Source organism: Scyliorhinus canicula, chromosome 1 (assembly GCF_902713615.1).
Source record: "Scyliorhinus canicula chromosome 1, sScyCan1.1, whole genome shotgun sequence".
Classification (NCBI taxonomy): domain Eukaryota; kingdom Metazoa; phylum Chordata; class Chondrichthyes; order Carcharhiniformes; family Scyliorhinidae; genus Scyliorhinus; species Scyliorhinus canicula.
In genome coordinates, this window is record NC_052146.1 from 190,935,986 (window position 1) to 190,951,995 (window position 16,010).

The 16,010-nt window shown below is 50.0% G+C and overlaps 1 protein-coding gene across 2 annotated transcripts in view; it reads left to right on the top strand.

Moving 5' to 3' along the window:
* The window catches only part of adgb (androglobin), a 564,769-nt gene that overhangs the window by 184,022 nt on the left and 364,737 nt on the right, over nt 1–16,010 (top strand). For both annotated transcript variants that reach the window (XM_038805127.1, XM_038805138.1), the window contains exons 9-10: nt 6,857–6,985; nt 15,057–15,151. In XM_038805127.1, the coding sequence (XP_038661055.1) occupies nt 6,857–6,985; nt 15,057–15,151 (224 nt within the window). The remainder of the gene's footprint in view (nt 1–6,856; nt 6,986–15,056; nt 15,152–16,010) is intronic.

Consider the following 16,010-nt stretch of genomic DNA (forward strand, 5'->3'; position numbering starts at 1 on the left):
CATGATTTCTGGTTTGTCGCAGAATGAGAATTCATGCTCGTCAGGCTGTGGTTCCAGCTGGTATGCTTTTGTAATTACCTTGTTTGTAAAAAACCCATTTGACTCAAACTTAAACTCCAGAGTGAAGCTCATCGGCTGTGTACGCTCTGAACATTTAACTTTCACATATTGTAGATGCTTTAATATGGGCTCATGTTGCTCCTGTATCATACCACTGAGTACCTATACCTTCTTGAAGACTGTGAACCAGAAGTCTGGAATTCCTTTTGGCTCTCCCAACGTCTCATTGGATTTGTCATCTTGCGCCTGGACTTTCTCTTGCTTCTCATCGAGTGAGTGCACCGGCATGTCTCCTTGGGAGAGGAAATAACCGTCTGGCCACTCGCTTTTTGGACAATACAGCTGCCCACGACTATTCAGAATGACTTCTACATTCATTTTGGGCAGACATCTTTGTTTGAAAACAGGCCAGTTTTCATCTCCGTTACCCGATACTTGAAGCTGGTGGGGTGCCGTTAAACCTTCCATCTTGAGCTTCACCGTCGTTTATTGCAGTGAGTCACCATAGGCTGTAGTTTACCAGGTCGGTTGAAGAATCTTCCCTTTTTTTCATTCTTCGGCCGGTTTTACCTCGTCTTTTCTGCTGAACCCTAAATGTTCAATATGCCTGGTACCATGTTGTGTTCTGTTGTCTTGCCGTTGCAATGATTCTCACAGAGCTGCTGGTGACTTACTTAGAATGTTAATTATTGATTAACACGTAGCAGGGTAACATACAGAATGCTATATGGACTAGGTTGCTCTGGAACTACCCGACATGCGACCGTCCTTGTATACGCATTACTACCACATCACGTGACCAAGGTCTGACGCCCCCAGCTGGTTGAAAGTTGCTACCTGCGTACAATATGGTTCAATTACATGTCACCACAAACACTATGTCTCAGTGGTTCTCCAGACGGTACATCAGGGGTGGAGGCAGCCTGCTATGAAAATGCCCTGTGACCTGGGTCCCTATCGGCCGTCATCTTCTGGGGCAACTGGGCTGGCTGCTGCTCGGGTGTCATGGTGGAGTGATGTCGCCTGTTCTGCCAGCTCCCCACCAGGGAGTTGGGGCGGGGAGAGAGATTCTGAGGTGCTGCGGTGTTCCAGCACCTCCCCTGCAGGAGTCACCAGCAGGGGCCCCATCACCACCTCGTCCCTCAGGGTGCCCGATAGCTCCTGGGCTGCTCCATAAGTTGGGGGTGCGAGCGGAGCCATCCCCTGAGGCTTCCCCACCACCTGCAGCCAGGTCTGGAGCCCGCTCTGGTCTCGGCGAGGGTCTGGATGCTCACGGCCATGGAGCGGACCATTGCCGTCTGGTACTGCGCGACATTACCCATTAACTGTGGCACTACTTTCTGGATCTGTCTCGTATCAGCCAGTGACTGTGACTGCGTCATCTCCCTCTGTGACTGGGTCACTTCCGTCTGTGTCTGCACTATGTCGATCAGTGCCTTGGCAATGCCGCCGATGGTCCCAGCCATGGCCTACTGTGACTGGGACACGCTCAGAAGCGCCGCTGCAATTTCCAGATAGCAACCTGTGAGTTGGCAACCCTGTCTTGGGCATCGGCCAATGCCTGCATAGAATGCCCCAGGCCTTGGACATGCTGATCAATAGCCAAAACTGTCGCCCCCAATGCCTCTACCATGGACACCACCCATTGGGTGTGGCCTGGGTGGCACGCGTGGTCGGCACCACCTCCTGCTCTTTCACAAGGTTGGACTCCTCCAAACCGGTCTGGACGGCAGCTAGTTCCTGGGTTAGTCTGCCCTCCGACTTACCACGCCCTCGCCTGATGTACCGGATCAGCTGTGTGCTGCACACAGTGAGCACACCACACAGAGAGTACGTCACTAAAGTGCCCAACCAAGGTGTGTGTCTCTGGGATGATGGAGTGTGTTGGAGATAGCTATGACAGGAAATCTGTGTGAACATCGGACTCGAGCTCCGGGGTGTCCTGACTCGGGCCGAGGACTGCTGTCCGAGCTGCTCTCCTCATCACTGCTCAGCTCACGGGGGCTCCGGCTGTGCCACTGGCTGGGGGCATGATTAGACCGCGGGACGTGTGGCGGTGAGTGTGAGAGTGGTGCGGGCGAGGGTGATGTAGGGGCGGTGTTGAAGGGTTGACACACGTGTCACGGGGAACCACGTCCTTGCCCAAGGCTAATCTCCATCCCGGCGACCTTCCTTTCCTTCGGGCCGCCAACCATGTCCAGGGCCCTCTGCTCTGCCATGGTTAGGGGTCGCAGATCTGGCAGTTCCCCCTCCAGTTTCCTCCTACTCCTTGCGGTTTTGAGTGGCCTTATCCTGGTGAGGGGGGGGGGACAGGAAATGACAGTATTAGACAATCCGCGCATGCAGCCCAGGGGGTGGGTAGCTGGTGGCTTCAGTTGCCAGGGCACCCAGCCATGGCGGCCGGTACAAGTTCCGACATGGACATGTGGTGCAGCTTGGGGGTTCAGCCGTCCTCTGGGTGGGGATGGGGTAGGTTGGGTTAGAGGTGTGTGGGATGCGGCTAAGTGGAACAGTGCTGCCTACTCAGCCTGGCCACCCTGAGGAGGTTGTGTACTTTTTTACAGCACTGCTGGCCCATCTGGACGGTGTTGCTCATGGCACTGACCGCTTCTGCCACCTGCGCCCGGGTATGGCAGACGGCTGGCAGCCTCCTTCCCTGGCCGGGGTACAGGGTCATCTACTCTCCACCGCATCCAGGAGGGTCTCCAGCTCGGCATCAGTGAATCTCGGTACCACTTTCCTCTCTGCCATCCTGTTGGCTGGGATGGTGTGTGTGGGGTGTGAAGTGTGTATATGCGGCTGCAGCTTGTCAGCCTCCTGAGTGTCAATCGTAAATCCGGTTAATCCCGCATCGTTTCTCATTGGAATCGATTGTGTTCCATGTTTTCTCAGTGTTAGCCCCTTAACAGTCACTGAGTCAGTCCAGTTTAGCAGTCATGGAAACCTACGAATCCTGCGCCAGCATCAACACTTCGTCTGAGGAATGAAGAATTCCGGCGCATGTCTCGATTAGTAGCAGTTAATGTGGCACCTTATTGAATGCCTTTTCAAAATTTTAATCTACTAGATTTTTATTTTTATTTAGATTTATTGTCACATGTACCAAGGGTACATTGTGAAAAATATTGTTCTGTATACATTCCAGGCAAATCGTTCCATGCACGAAAAACATAGGACATAGGATAGATCACAATGTGAATACATAGGCACAGACATCAGGTGAAGCATATGGAGTACAGTGCTGCAACAGTAGAGAAGATGCGTAACAGAGATTGGTTCAGTCCATAAGAGAGCCATTCAGGCGTCTGGTAACAGCGGGGAAGAAGCTGATTTGAATCTGTTGGTGCGTGTTCTCAGACTTTTGTATCTTCTGCCCGATAGAAGAAGTTGGAAGAGAGAATAACCCGCGCAGGAGGGGTCTTTAATTATGCTGCCCGCTTTCCCAAGGCAGCGGGTGGTGTAAACAGAGTCAGTGGATGGGCTGTGTCCACAACTCTCATAGTTTGTCACGGTCTTGGGCTGAGCAGTTGCCATACCAAACTGTGATGCAGCCAGATAGGATGATTTTCATGATGCATCTATAAAAATGTAAGAGTCAGTGTGGACATGCCAAATTTCCTTAGTTTCCTGAGGAAGTACAGGCGCTGTTGTGCTTTCTTGGTCGTAGCGTCGACGTGGGTGGATCAGGACAGATTTCAGGTGATGTTCACACCTAGGAATTTGAAGCTGTCAACCATCTCCACCTTGGCACCATTGATGCAGACAAGGGTCTGTACGATACTTCGATTCCTGAAATCAATGACCAGCTGTTTAGTTTTGCTGACATTGAGGAAGAGATTATTGTCATTGCACCACTCCACTAGGTTCTCTATCTCTCTCCTGTATTCTGACTCATCATTCTTCAAGATCTGACCCACTACGGTCACGTCATCAGCAAACATTCCAAACCTTGGTTACTTTGCATCCATGGGCGAGCTCTTTCTTGAAAAGCAAAGCCAACCAACCCCCCCCCGAGGCAGGTTCCCTGGCGATGGGGCTGGCGAGACGTACAAAACAGCATAGACATAAGCGTGACCAGAAGATCCAACATGCAGCCAATGGCAAGCCACCTCCACCGCCAGAAACATGCCATGGGGGGGGGGGGGGGGGGGGGGGGGGGAGAGCTGGCGACACAAATCCTATGTCATTGTAATGACTATCATATTATACCTTTACTTTGTGCTATCAATTCACCCATCTTATTATGAATACTGCGTGCATTCAGATAAAGAGTCCTCAATTCTGCTTTTTCACCACTTTGTCCTATTCTGACCCTATTTCCTGTGCACTTTTATATTTGTATGTTGGGTCTCTTCATGTCATACTCAGGTTATTGTTACCTATATTGCTTACCTGCGTTTGCCTTGTCCTTTTTTTACCCTTCGATGAATCCTCTCCACCACCAACCCCAATTATTTTAACGCCCTTTCTATAGCCCTAGTTATACGATCCAACAGGGCACTGGGTCCCAGCTCAGTTTGAGAAAATGCCATCCCAACAGTACAGTTTCCTCTTCCTTCCCCAGTACAGGTGCCAGTGCTCCATCAATCAAAGCCCAATTCTTTCTCACAAATCTTTGAACCACACATTAAACTCTCTGATCTTATTGATCCAAAACCAAATTGAATGTGACTCAGATAGTAATCCAGAGATTGCCTTTTGATTGCAGGGAACAGCATTTAACCCCCTTGCTACTGTCCCCATTGCTACCACATTCTTTTTACTCCCCCCACTTGATTTACCCATTGTACTTAGTACTGAGGGCATCTGCTCATCCTCACTGCAGTCCCTGCTCTCATCCACACAGGTTTCAAGAATCTCAACCCTGCAAGGACTGAGCCCCCTCCAGTGCTACCTTCTGGATCCCTATAAGTGCCTCACTTGTAATCACAACATCCTGTCGCTGACCATGGATCATATCTGAAGTAACCGTAACTGAGGGGACGTGACTGTCTCTGGAAGAAATTGTCCAGATAACTTTCTTCCTCTTTGATGCTTTGCAATGTCCGGAGTTCAGACTCTATCTTATAAAATCTGACTTGAGCCACTTACTGTAGACGGGTTTCTGTGAATCACACTGCTGTCCCATTGCTGTCCATCTGCCTCCACAAGCTATAGCTGAAACACATCAGCTGCCATCATTATTGTATTTGATTTAATTAATTAGGGTTTCAAGTTCAGAAATATCACTCAATGATTATTCATAGTTATATAAAGTTATTTAACTGCTGAAACGACAAATTTAACACAGTACTACATTCCCCCCAGTACTAATTTAAACTATTGCCTATGTTTAAAGAAGATTTTTAGAAATATTTAAAACTCACTAATCAATCCCCTCCTTGCTTACCGAATTAATGCCTCTGGACTTCAGCACTCAGGCTCCATCCCACTCCCTCTCCCTCTCTTGGACCACTCCTTGTTCTGTTAAAGACCTCCTCCCTCATACTTAGAATTCCCTCACTCACCACATTCCCGGGTTCAGCACTATCAAAGCTTGTCTTCATGCTACTTACTCATCTTGTACCCTTCTCTTCAGAGCAGGACACTAGAGACTGGAGATTGAAGTGTGTCTTCTCCCTACTTTCAACTGCCCCCAGGCCCACTAACCCCATTCCCTTTCACAATTGAGCCCTTAGCCAGTAAAAAACCCCATTGAAATGGGAGGATTTCTCTGGTCAGGTGAGTGAATGAGAAAGAATGAATGGGTGAGGACATGGTTTCCCATCCCACCTTCTCCTCTGTGGCTTTATGCCTCGGTGAAAATGAAAAGATGATGTGATATTTGGAAGTTATCAGGACATCCCTCTATAGCTTTAGCAGACACCCGATCATGTTTCCCATAATGATACAGATGGTCCATGCAAACCAGTAACTGGCACTGACTATCCTACATGTCCCCATTCCCAACAGCATTTTGCTACTTGGTTCCCAAGGCTTTTCCTAGTTTTTATAACTGATGACTCATCACTACCCACAGCCTGAGTTTCCCAGTGGTTTTGAGCCACTTCCTTCTGTGAGAAGGGAAGACATGTGCATTACAGTGAATACTGGGCAAATGTTTCCATTAAAATCTAAGATTATAACTTATTGAACCAGAAAAGATGGATCTGGTGAGTTTGGGAGTTTTTTTCATGCACAACATGCTTTCAGGCACATTTGGTAGATGATACAGGACAGGATCAATGTACAGAGTAATATTCCAGAGAACTTTGAGTACAGTGAATGAAGGACTGCTACATGTATAAAGAAGGGTCAGGGCAAATAGCACCTTAGCTTGACTGCACAGTTGAGGTTATTGAACTTCGTACTGCATTGCAGAGCAGTCCTGGGGTTCAGGAAAGTGGCTATCGCTGTTATAACCACCTCCTTCCGTAATATGTGCCACATTCTTGGTTCTCTAGCCACCTTTTAACCCAAACAACCCATCCTAACTGTCCTGTATCTCTGTCAAGAGGGCATGTTGCACATCTGTTTGATTTGGCTCCATTCATTCTCTCCCAGGTTGGCTTCTTCCCTTAGTGGCAACAGGTTTTATATCCAGTTGCTCTACCAGGTTTAAATCACTATAAAATGATTGTTTGTCTCTCTTCCAACCCCATTGCCAGCCAAACATTGAGGACGCATTTTCAATTTATCTCCCACCTCTCCCTGTATCCATGTGTACTGTCTTGAGTTACAATAAGGTAGACAGCTTGGTGAATCGAAAAAGAAAGTGAGCATGCATTTTCAGTAACTTTTTAACATATTTTCTCAGAAAAAACAGAATTAAAAGATTCTGGGAAGAAAAAGAATAAGGAAGGAGAATTCAATAAAGAAAAAATCAGACCAGTAGTTCAACGACCAGTATCTGTCTCTCAGACTGCATCTCAATCTTTTTCAGAGAGTAAGTTATAGGGCTGGTTGATGAGGATTGCAACTTTTGTTCTAGTTGTTAGATCTGAATTTTTCTTGTTGAGATTACTAGGAGACACTTTATCAATTGCTTTCTTCGTTATCTTAGCTAAGCAATGCATCTCTCCTTGCCACAACAGCAACAGGAGGGAAATTCAGCAACTAAACTATACCGATTAATACAAATGCTTTGCTGCAGCAATTAATTTTGATTTTCTTTGACAGAAAACACTACTAATGCAATTATCAAGATAGGTTTGACCTTAAGTTTGTTCTTGTATATTTTACCTTTGTATGAGTCAAGTTGAATTCAGGGTTATTTGTTTTTTTTAAGTGCACAATGCATCTTCAGATGGTACTGCAGAGGTGGCCTTGACCTGTTGCTGTATTGCAGAAGCACCCAGACTCACTCCCTTTGAATCATTGCATTGCCAAGGTGCCGTTGATTCTGTCTTGCTCTCTTGCTGTTCAGGTGCCCCTGCTTCTCAACTCCCTCCAGTTTCCATGTGTAGCTGAGCTGACACCAATTCACTCTCTCCTGTTCCCTGTGCTGATAAAGTGACTCAAATTCACCCCTCCTATTTAGTTTACTGCTGATGTGACTCTAATTTGTTTCCTGCAAATTGTTGTTGGGTAAGAGTATCAAGACATGAAATATAGGTAAGTAACTGATGTACACATTACTGATCTGATTGAAGGAAAGAACAGGTGTGAGGGACTGAATGAACTCCCCTTGTTCCTATTTAAAATTTAGTTTGAGCATTATATCGAGCATGATTTAGTGGGCCTGTGAGCCACGGTGCAAATCCCATAATGCTGCTAAATATCACGAGAGGCCAAAAATGGGATTTTGGAAGGTGATTTTCCCTGACCCTCTCCGATGACGCAATCAGGTTTATGCCCAGGAAGGGAGCACAAACCTGTTTCACATGAATTTGAATCCATGAGCATCGACTTAGGAGGGTTAACGTCACATCTTCAACCCTTGGCAAATCTTCCCACCCACTAGGCATGACATCAAGCTGGGGCGAATTACTACTTCCTTTTAAAAACAGGAACCATGCGCCATGACCTCTGAGAGGGAAGGAGGTGAGCACCACTGTCTCCACTGAACACCAGGGAGTCAAAGGGGACAGAGGTCGCGGGGGGGGGGGCTAGGAATCCTACGACGAGTAACTCACCTCCTGACCTCCCAAAGCCGGTCTACCATCTACAAGGCACAAGTCAGGAGTGTAATGGAATACTCTCCACTTGCCTGGATGAGTGCAGCTCCAACAACACTCAAGAAGCTCGACACCATCCAGGACAAAGCAGCCCGCTTGATTGCTGCTTCTTCCACAAGCATTCAAACCCTCCACCACCGTGGAAGCCGTGTGTACCTTCTACAAGAGACATTGCAATAACTCACCAAGGTTCCTTAGACAGCACTTTCCAGACCCATGACCACTACCATCTAGAAAGACAAGAGCAGCAGATACCTGGAAACCCCACCATCTGGAGGTTCCCCTCCACGTCACTCATCACCCTGACTTGGAAGTATATCATTGTTCCTCCGCTGTGACTGGGACAAAATCCTGGCACTCCCTCCCAAACAGCAAAGTGGATGTGCCTACACATGGACTGCAGCGGTTCAAGAAGGCAGCTTACCACCACCTTCTGAAGGGCATCTAGAGATGAGCAATAAATGCTGGCCTAACCAGCGACGACCAGATCCCACAAATGAATAAATAAATAAAGAAGAGGAGGGAGAGTGTCTGCAGAAAGCAAGGGAGAGTGTCTCAGGATGGATAGGGGGAATGAGTATCTGGGGAAGGCTGAGGAGAATGCCAGGGGAAGGGAGGGGGGGGGGGGGGGGAGGCAGGAGAGATCTCTGGGAAAGGGGGATGGAAAGTCTGGCAAATGGGAAGGAGAGTGCCTGGGAAAAGCTGGGAAGAGTGCCTGCGAAGGAAAGAGGGGGTCTGGGAAAGGCTGGGGAGAGTGTCTAGGCAACAGGGGAGGTCTCAGGCAAAGGGGAGGGAGAGTGTCTGGGTAAGTGGAGGGTGTGCGTCTGGGGAAGGGGAGAGATTGTGTCTGGGGAAGGGGAGAGATTGTGTCTGGGGAAGGGGAGAGATTGTGTCTGGGGAATGTGAGGGAGCATGTCTGGGGAAGGGGAGGATAAGTGTCTGGGGAAGGGGAGGTTGAATGTCTGGGGAAGGGGAGTTGAATGTCTGGGGTAGGGGAGCAAGAGTGTCTGGGGAAGTGGCAGAGAATGTCTGAGGATAGCAGGGAGAGTGTCTGGGAAAAGGGAGGGAGAATCTCTGGGGAGGTCTGGGGGAGGTAGGGGAGCATGTCTGGAGAAGTGGGGAGAGGGTCTGCGTGAAGGGGAGGGAGAGTGTTTGGGGAATGCACGGGAGAATATCTGGGGAAGCGGAGGGAGGGTGCCGGAGGAAGGGTGGGAAGGCAGGGGAGAATGTTTGGGGAAGGGGAGGGGGAGAATGTCTGGCAAATGGGAATGAGAGTGTCTGGAAAAGGGGAGGTTAAGTGTCATGGGGTTGCGGGGGGAAGAGTGTCTGGGGAAGGGGAGGTTGAGTGTCTAGGGGTTGCGGGGGGGAAGAGTGCCTGGGGAAGGTGAGCTAGACTGTCTGGAGAAGTTGGGAATAATGTCTGAGGAATGCAGGGGCGAGTGTCTGGGGAAGGGGCGGGTGAATATCTGGGGAAGGGGAGGGACAAATGTCTGGTGGGGGGGGGAGTGTCTGGGAAAGGGGAGGTTGTGTCTCTGGGGAAGGGGAGAGTGAATGTCTGGTAGGGGAGGGAGAGTGTCTGGGGAAGGGGAGGAGAGAGTGTCCGGGGAAGGGGAGGGAGAGTGTCTGGGGAAGGGGAGGTTGAGTGTCTGGGGAAGGGGAGGTTGAGTGTCTGGGGAAGAGGAGGTTGAGTGTCTGGGGAAGGGGAGGTTGAGTGTCTGGGGAAGGGAGGTTGAGTGTCTGGGGAAGGGGAGGTTGAGTGTCTGGGGAAGGGGAGGTTGAGTGTATGGGGAAGGGGAGGTTGAGTGTTGGGGAAGGGAAGGTTGAGTGTTGGGGAAAGGGAGGTTGAGTGCGGAAGGGGAGGTTGAGTGGCTGGGGAAGGGGAGGTTGAGTGTCTGGGGAAGGGGATTTTGAGTGTTGGGGAAGGGGAGGTTGAGTGTCTGGGGAAGGGGAGGTTGAGTGTCTGGGGAAGGGGAGTTGAGTGTCTGGGGAAGGGGAGGTTGAGTGTCTGGGGAAGGGGAGGTTGAGTGTATGGGGAAGGGGAGGTTGAGTGTTGGGGAAGGGAAGGTTGAGTGTTGGGGAAAGGGAGGTTGAGTGCGGAAGGGGAGGTTGAGTGGCTGGGGAAGGGGAGGTTGAGTGTCTGGGGAAGGGGATTTTGAGTGTTGGGGAAGGGGAGGTTGAGTGTCTGGGGAAGGGGAGGTTGAGTGTCTGGGGAAGGGGAGGTTGAGTGTCTGGGGAAGGGGAGATTGAGTGTCTGGGGAAGGGGAGGTTGAGTGTTGGGGAAGGGGAGGGAGAGTGTCTGGGGAAGGGGAGGTTGAGTGTCTGCGGAAGGGGAGGTTGAGTGCGGAAGGGGAGGTTGAGTGTCTGGGGAAGGGGAGGTTGACTGTCTGGGGAAAGGGAGGTTGAGTGTTGGGGAAGGGGAGGTTGAGTGTCTGGGGAAGGGGAGGTTGAGTGTCTGGGGAAGGGGAGGTTGAGTGTTGGGGAAGGGGAGGAAGAGTGTCTGGGGAAGGGGAGGTTGAGTGTCTGGGGAAGGGGAGGTTGAGTGCGGAAGGGGAGGTTGAGTGTCTGGGGAAGGGGAGGTTGAGTGTTGGGGAAGGGAGGTTGGGTGTCTGGGGAAGGGGAGGTTGAGTGTCTGGGGAAGGGAAGGTTGAGGGTTGAGGAAGGGGAGGTTGAGTGTTGGGGAAGGGGAGGGAGAGTGTCTGTGGAAGGGGAGGTTGAGTGTCTGGGGAAGGGGAGGTTGAGTGCGGAAGGGGAGGTTGAGTGTCTGGGGAAGGGGAGGTTTAGTGTCTGGGGAAGGGGAGTTTGAGTGTCTGGGGAAGGGGAGGTTGAGTGTTGGGGAAAGGGAGGTTGAGTGCGGAAGGGGAGGTTGAGTGTTGGGGAAGGGGAGGTTGAGTGTCTGGGGAAGGGGAGGTTGAGTGCGGAAGGGGAGGTTGAGTGTCTGGGGAAGGGGAGGTTGATTGTTGGGGAAAGGGAGGTTGAGTGCGGAAGGGGAGGTTGAGTGTCCGGGGAAGGGGAGGTTGAGTGTCTGGGGAAGGGGAGGTTGAGTGTTGGGAAAGGGAGGTTGAGTGTCTGGGGAAGGGGAGGTTGAGTGTTGGGGAAGGGGAGGTTGAGTGTCTGGGGAAAGGGAGGTTGAGTGTTGGGGAAGGGGAGGTTGAGTGTCTGGGGAAGGGGAGGTTGAGTGTCTGGGGAAGGGGAGGTTGAGTGTCTGGGGAAGGGGAGGTTGAGTGTCTGGGGAAGGGGAGGTTGAGTGTCTGGGGAAGGGGAGGTTGAGTGTCTGGGGAAGGGGAGGTTGAGTGTTGGGGAAAGGGAGGTTGAGTGCGGAAGGGGAGGTTGAGTGTTGGGGAAGGGGAGGTTGAGTGTTGGGATGTGGTGAATGTATTACGGAAACCATTCACCGCTGTATTGCATTGTACTATGTTGTTGCCCTTGTAGCTTCACCTATGGACCATTGTATTGTATTACACTGCATTGTATCATATTGGTGCCCGTGTGGGCTCCGCCCCTGGCTCCGCCCCCTTGAGGGGAGGTATATAGAGCTGCTGCTCTGCAAGCAGCTCTCAGTGCAGAGCAGTCGCAGGCACAGTTGTAGCTGATTAAAGTCACTGTTCACTTCAACTCTCTGTGTCGTGTGAATTGATGGTCGCATCATGGGGAAGGGAGGTTGAGTCTTCAGTCATGCACATGGGGGATTATAGGGTGATCACTACGTTGATACTGAGGGCGAAGTGAATCTATTGGAGCTTTTGATTGGACTCTGATGAAGGCCCACATTCCAGACCTATAAACATTGAAGCAACTAGGAGCAAGATGGAGTCCAGGAGACTTCCAAACCATGCAAGTGAACATATATTTACAAGTGCCAAAACTATATACGTTGATTATACACCTGTGTGCCTTCAAATCCTCTTAATCTTTTGTTGTCCACCTGTACATTGCGTTATCGCCTCGACATCTGAAGCTGAAGTGCGACGGCACGTCGGCACAGTGGTTAGCATTGCTGCCTCACAGCTCCTGGGTCCCATGTTCAATTCCGGCCTCGGGTGACTGTATGTGTGGAGTTTGCATTTTCTCCCAGTGTTGCTGGGTTTCCTCCGGGTGTTCCGGTTTCTTCCCACAGTTCAAAGATGTGCAGGTTAGGTCGATTGGCCGTGCTAAATTGCTCCTTAGTGTCCAAAGATTAGGTGGGGTCAATGGATTATGGAGACAAGGTGGAGACGTGAGCTTAAACTTAAGTAGGGTACTCTTTCCAAGGGCTGGTGCAGACTTGATGGGCCGAATGGCCTCCTTCTGCACTGTAAATTCTATGATTCTAAAAGTGAAGACAGACTGCTGACTGCAATGCCCCTTTGACTGTGATGGCTTTGGTGGGTGTCTCCTTGTTCTGGTGGTTTGGAGGGTCCTGGCCTGCTAAGGATCTCCTGCTCAGGTGCACCCTCTTCAGCCTGACTTGCGAGAGGTATTGGGGTCACTGGTCGAGGGGAAGTGGAGTGGCAGGGCACCTTTGGAGTGTCCTGGAATTAAGCCCTCAGGGTGCCTGGCTGTTACTCCTCCTCTCTGTGGGTGCTTGATGGCACCTTCTTGACTCCTTCAGCAGAAGGGGCACCTGGAGGGAGGTCAAGATGTCCTGTCCCCTTCTCGCCTAGCCACTGCTGTACTGAATCAATGCCTCGAAAGATGAAGTGCAGGTCTGAGCGCATATCCAGCAGCTACTGTGCGTTCTGCTGGACTTGGATTCAAGGAGATCGCCACCCTTTCCACAGAGGCAGCCAAGCGTTCACATGCCAGAGCCACAACAGCATACAGAATGAGGATGGAGTCTTCCAGCCTTCAATGCAGTCTGAGCATTGCCTCTGGTAACTCTGCTTGATATTTCCCTGCCCATTTCTGCCTCTGGCAACTCTGCTTGATGTTTCCCAGTCTGTTTATGCATCTTCAATGTTGGGCTGACTACAAAAGCTGCTTGGAGCTTATCAGGGGCTGTCAATTCCTCTGCCAGCTGTGGATCCGTGTCAGTGATGTGATTGTGACCCAGAGCCTACCGTAAAAATTGGACTCACCGGGGCGTGTGCATGTGCACTGGGGGAGGGTGTAGGCGAACACTGTGATGGTGCATCCTCTGAAGCTTCTGAGGCATCCTCCTTAGATGTCAGTGTGGGTTTGGGACAGAGGCTAATCTGGGGAGCAGTTTTCCCCCATTTCCATTCGTGGGATGGAGAAAATAATGATTTAGTGATGACTGAGGAGGCTCTTAAATTAATTACATCTCTCACTCACTGGGCACAACTGATAACTGCAGACTGGGGACATCCTCACTGGCTTTCTGGGGGAATCCTCAGCATAGGCATGGTCTGCTTCTCCCCAGCTAACTCGGCAGCCATCTGCTCGAAAAGGGTGAAAACCCTGATGCCAAATTCCAGCAGCATTCTAGGAGCTCTTGTGCTTGTTGTGGGTACTCGCCTCCTGCAGAAAAACAGAAGGATTGATGATCAGGCCAATGGTTGTCTTTATTGATTTTCATGCCAATGGTAGTTGTTGATCCCTCCCAGTAAGGATTAAGAAGCTGGCTGTCCTGCAACTGATATGAGATTAAGAGCATGAAGTGACTGGGACACAATCAGTGTAGATGTCCCATCTGCTGAGTGCTGCAACCCAAATCCCTGTGTGGCACCCCAGTGCATTTGCACCCTGAGATTGCCTAATGTCGTTATGAAGGCATCGGTTTGCAGTAGGGAACAGTGCATTTACCCTGGCAGAGCACAGCAGATCACTCATCCTCTTGCAACACTGCTGAGAATTTCTGTGCCAGACACCACAGGCACTAACTTCCGAACTCTGTTCAGGCCACCATGGTCACACGGGAGGCTTCCTGCTCCTTTTATGGGGAAACAGTACCTGCTGCCTTTTCTGGATGGCCTGGAGGAGAGTCTGCAGGAAGACCTTTACAAACCGTGGAGCAGAATGTTGTTTTCTTCTCTGTGACATCCTAGATGGGTAATCTAGAGCTCCTGACCGGAGGTGAGTGAATGACTGTCTGGGTGGCTTGTAAATATTTCACCCTGACCTTCAAGCCCACAGAGTAATGGCAGGGGTGGCAAATTCCTTCCCGGCCCTGCCATGAGAAATGGCAATCTCTGCATGGATGCATACTTAATGAGAGCAAATCAGTGCAAAATAGTGCATTGTGAGTCCCCCCGCCCCCCCCCCCCCCTCCCCACGCCCACCTCCGCCACCAGCGGCAATCAATCCCACTTCCACACTCACCACCAAACTGAGGGGCAGCATGGCAGCACAGTGGTTAGCACTATTGCTTCAGAGCTCCAGGGTCCCAGGTTCGATTCCTGGCTTGGGTCACTGTCTGTGTGGAGTCTGCACGTTCTCCCCGTGACTGCGTGGGTTTCCTCCGGGTGCTCCGGTTTCCCCCCACAAGTCCCGAAAGGCGTACTGTTAGGTAATTTGGACATTCTGAAATTCTCCCTCCGTGTACCCAAACAGGCACCAGAATGTGGCGACTAGGGGCTTTTCGCAGTAACTTCATTGCAGTGTTAATGTAAGCCGACTTGTGACAATAAAGATTATTATTATTATTATTATTATAAGATTGAAAGTAATTTTGAAATGTAGTCACAGATATAACGCAGGAAATAAACGTTAACCAAGGCCAAGATATCTGGCGCTGTCATGGTGGGGCCTGTCCTGGGAGATTTGACAGCCTGGCCAAAAGTCCATTGACTTTCGGTGGGACTGGACGATCCCAGTGGCGGGCGGAGCTAGTGACCCCCCCACCACGAGTGTTGCACTGTAGTTTAAAAGAAGCAAATTGTTTTTATATTCTTTGTGTTATAGGTAATCCTACACCAGTGATGCCACGGATGCTGATGTATGCCACCTACTTCCCACTGCAGCTGTCAGATAAGAAGATGTCTTTACTTGGACAAATGGTAATAGCTGCCTGCGCTGTTTTACATTATGAGACATTTTATCCTTGACCACTATTCTGGAGATAATATATTGGATAAATGTTGCATCCAGTACTGCAGTTTTAATAGAGCTCTTTGTTTACTTGTCTCCATGGGCTATGACAAATGCTTGGCTGAGTTTCAAAAAGTACAATGATCGCAGCCGGGTGTTCAGTGTTCACACTTTGATTGAAAGCTGAAAGAAGCTATTAATAGATTAATATCTTTGTTATGGGATCTGAACAGCAGTTTTGTTTTACAGGAGAATAGTTATTTGTATAAGTTGAAAAGCCTTGAATGGATTTCATGAATGGGAATTTTTCCATTACCAAGTGCATATGAGCGAGAACTGTATTATATTGTCAAAGATTTATAGTTTTCATTGTCAAATGGCTCCTAAGGTCTGCCCATTCTGGCTAAACGGCTATGGAGAGCATAAGAGGCCACGTGGGTGGGTGGGGCCATGGGTTATCATTAAGCTGCCATGGAGGGTATGAGGGGCCATGGGGGGGGGGGGGGGGGGGTGAGGGTAGAGGATCAAACAACTTTTAAAACAACTAGGACAAAGTCCCAAAAAAAACCAAGGTGGATCTTCTAACCATTCGCTTTGGGATCTGCACACCTCTGTGGCAACCAACACACTGCTTCCAGGGTTGGAAGATCTGACTCTATCTTGGAACCTTCTCTCCCCCTCACCCCTGGAGCAAATTTACATGGTTCGTGGACTTTTACTGAGGCAGATCTGGTGATGCAGGAAATGTTCTGAATTGAACTATCCGATTCAACCGAAACCTGGCCCACAGTGTTTATTATTCTCCAGGGAACTCATTTGGGCTACCTT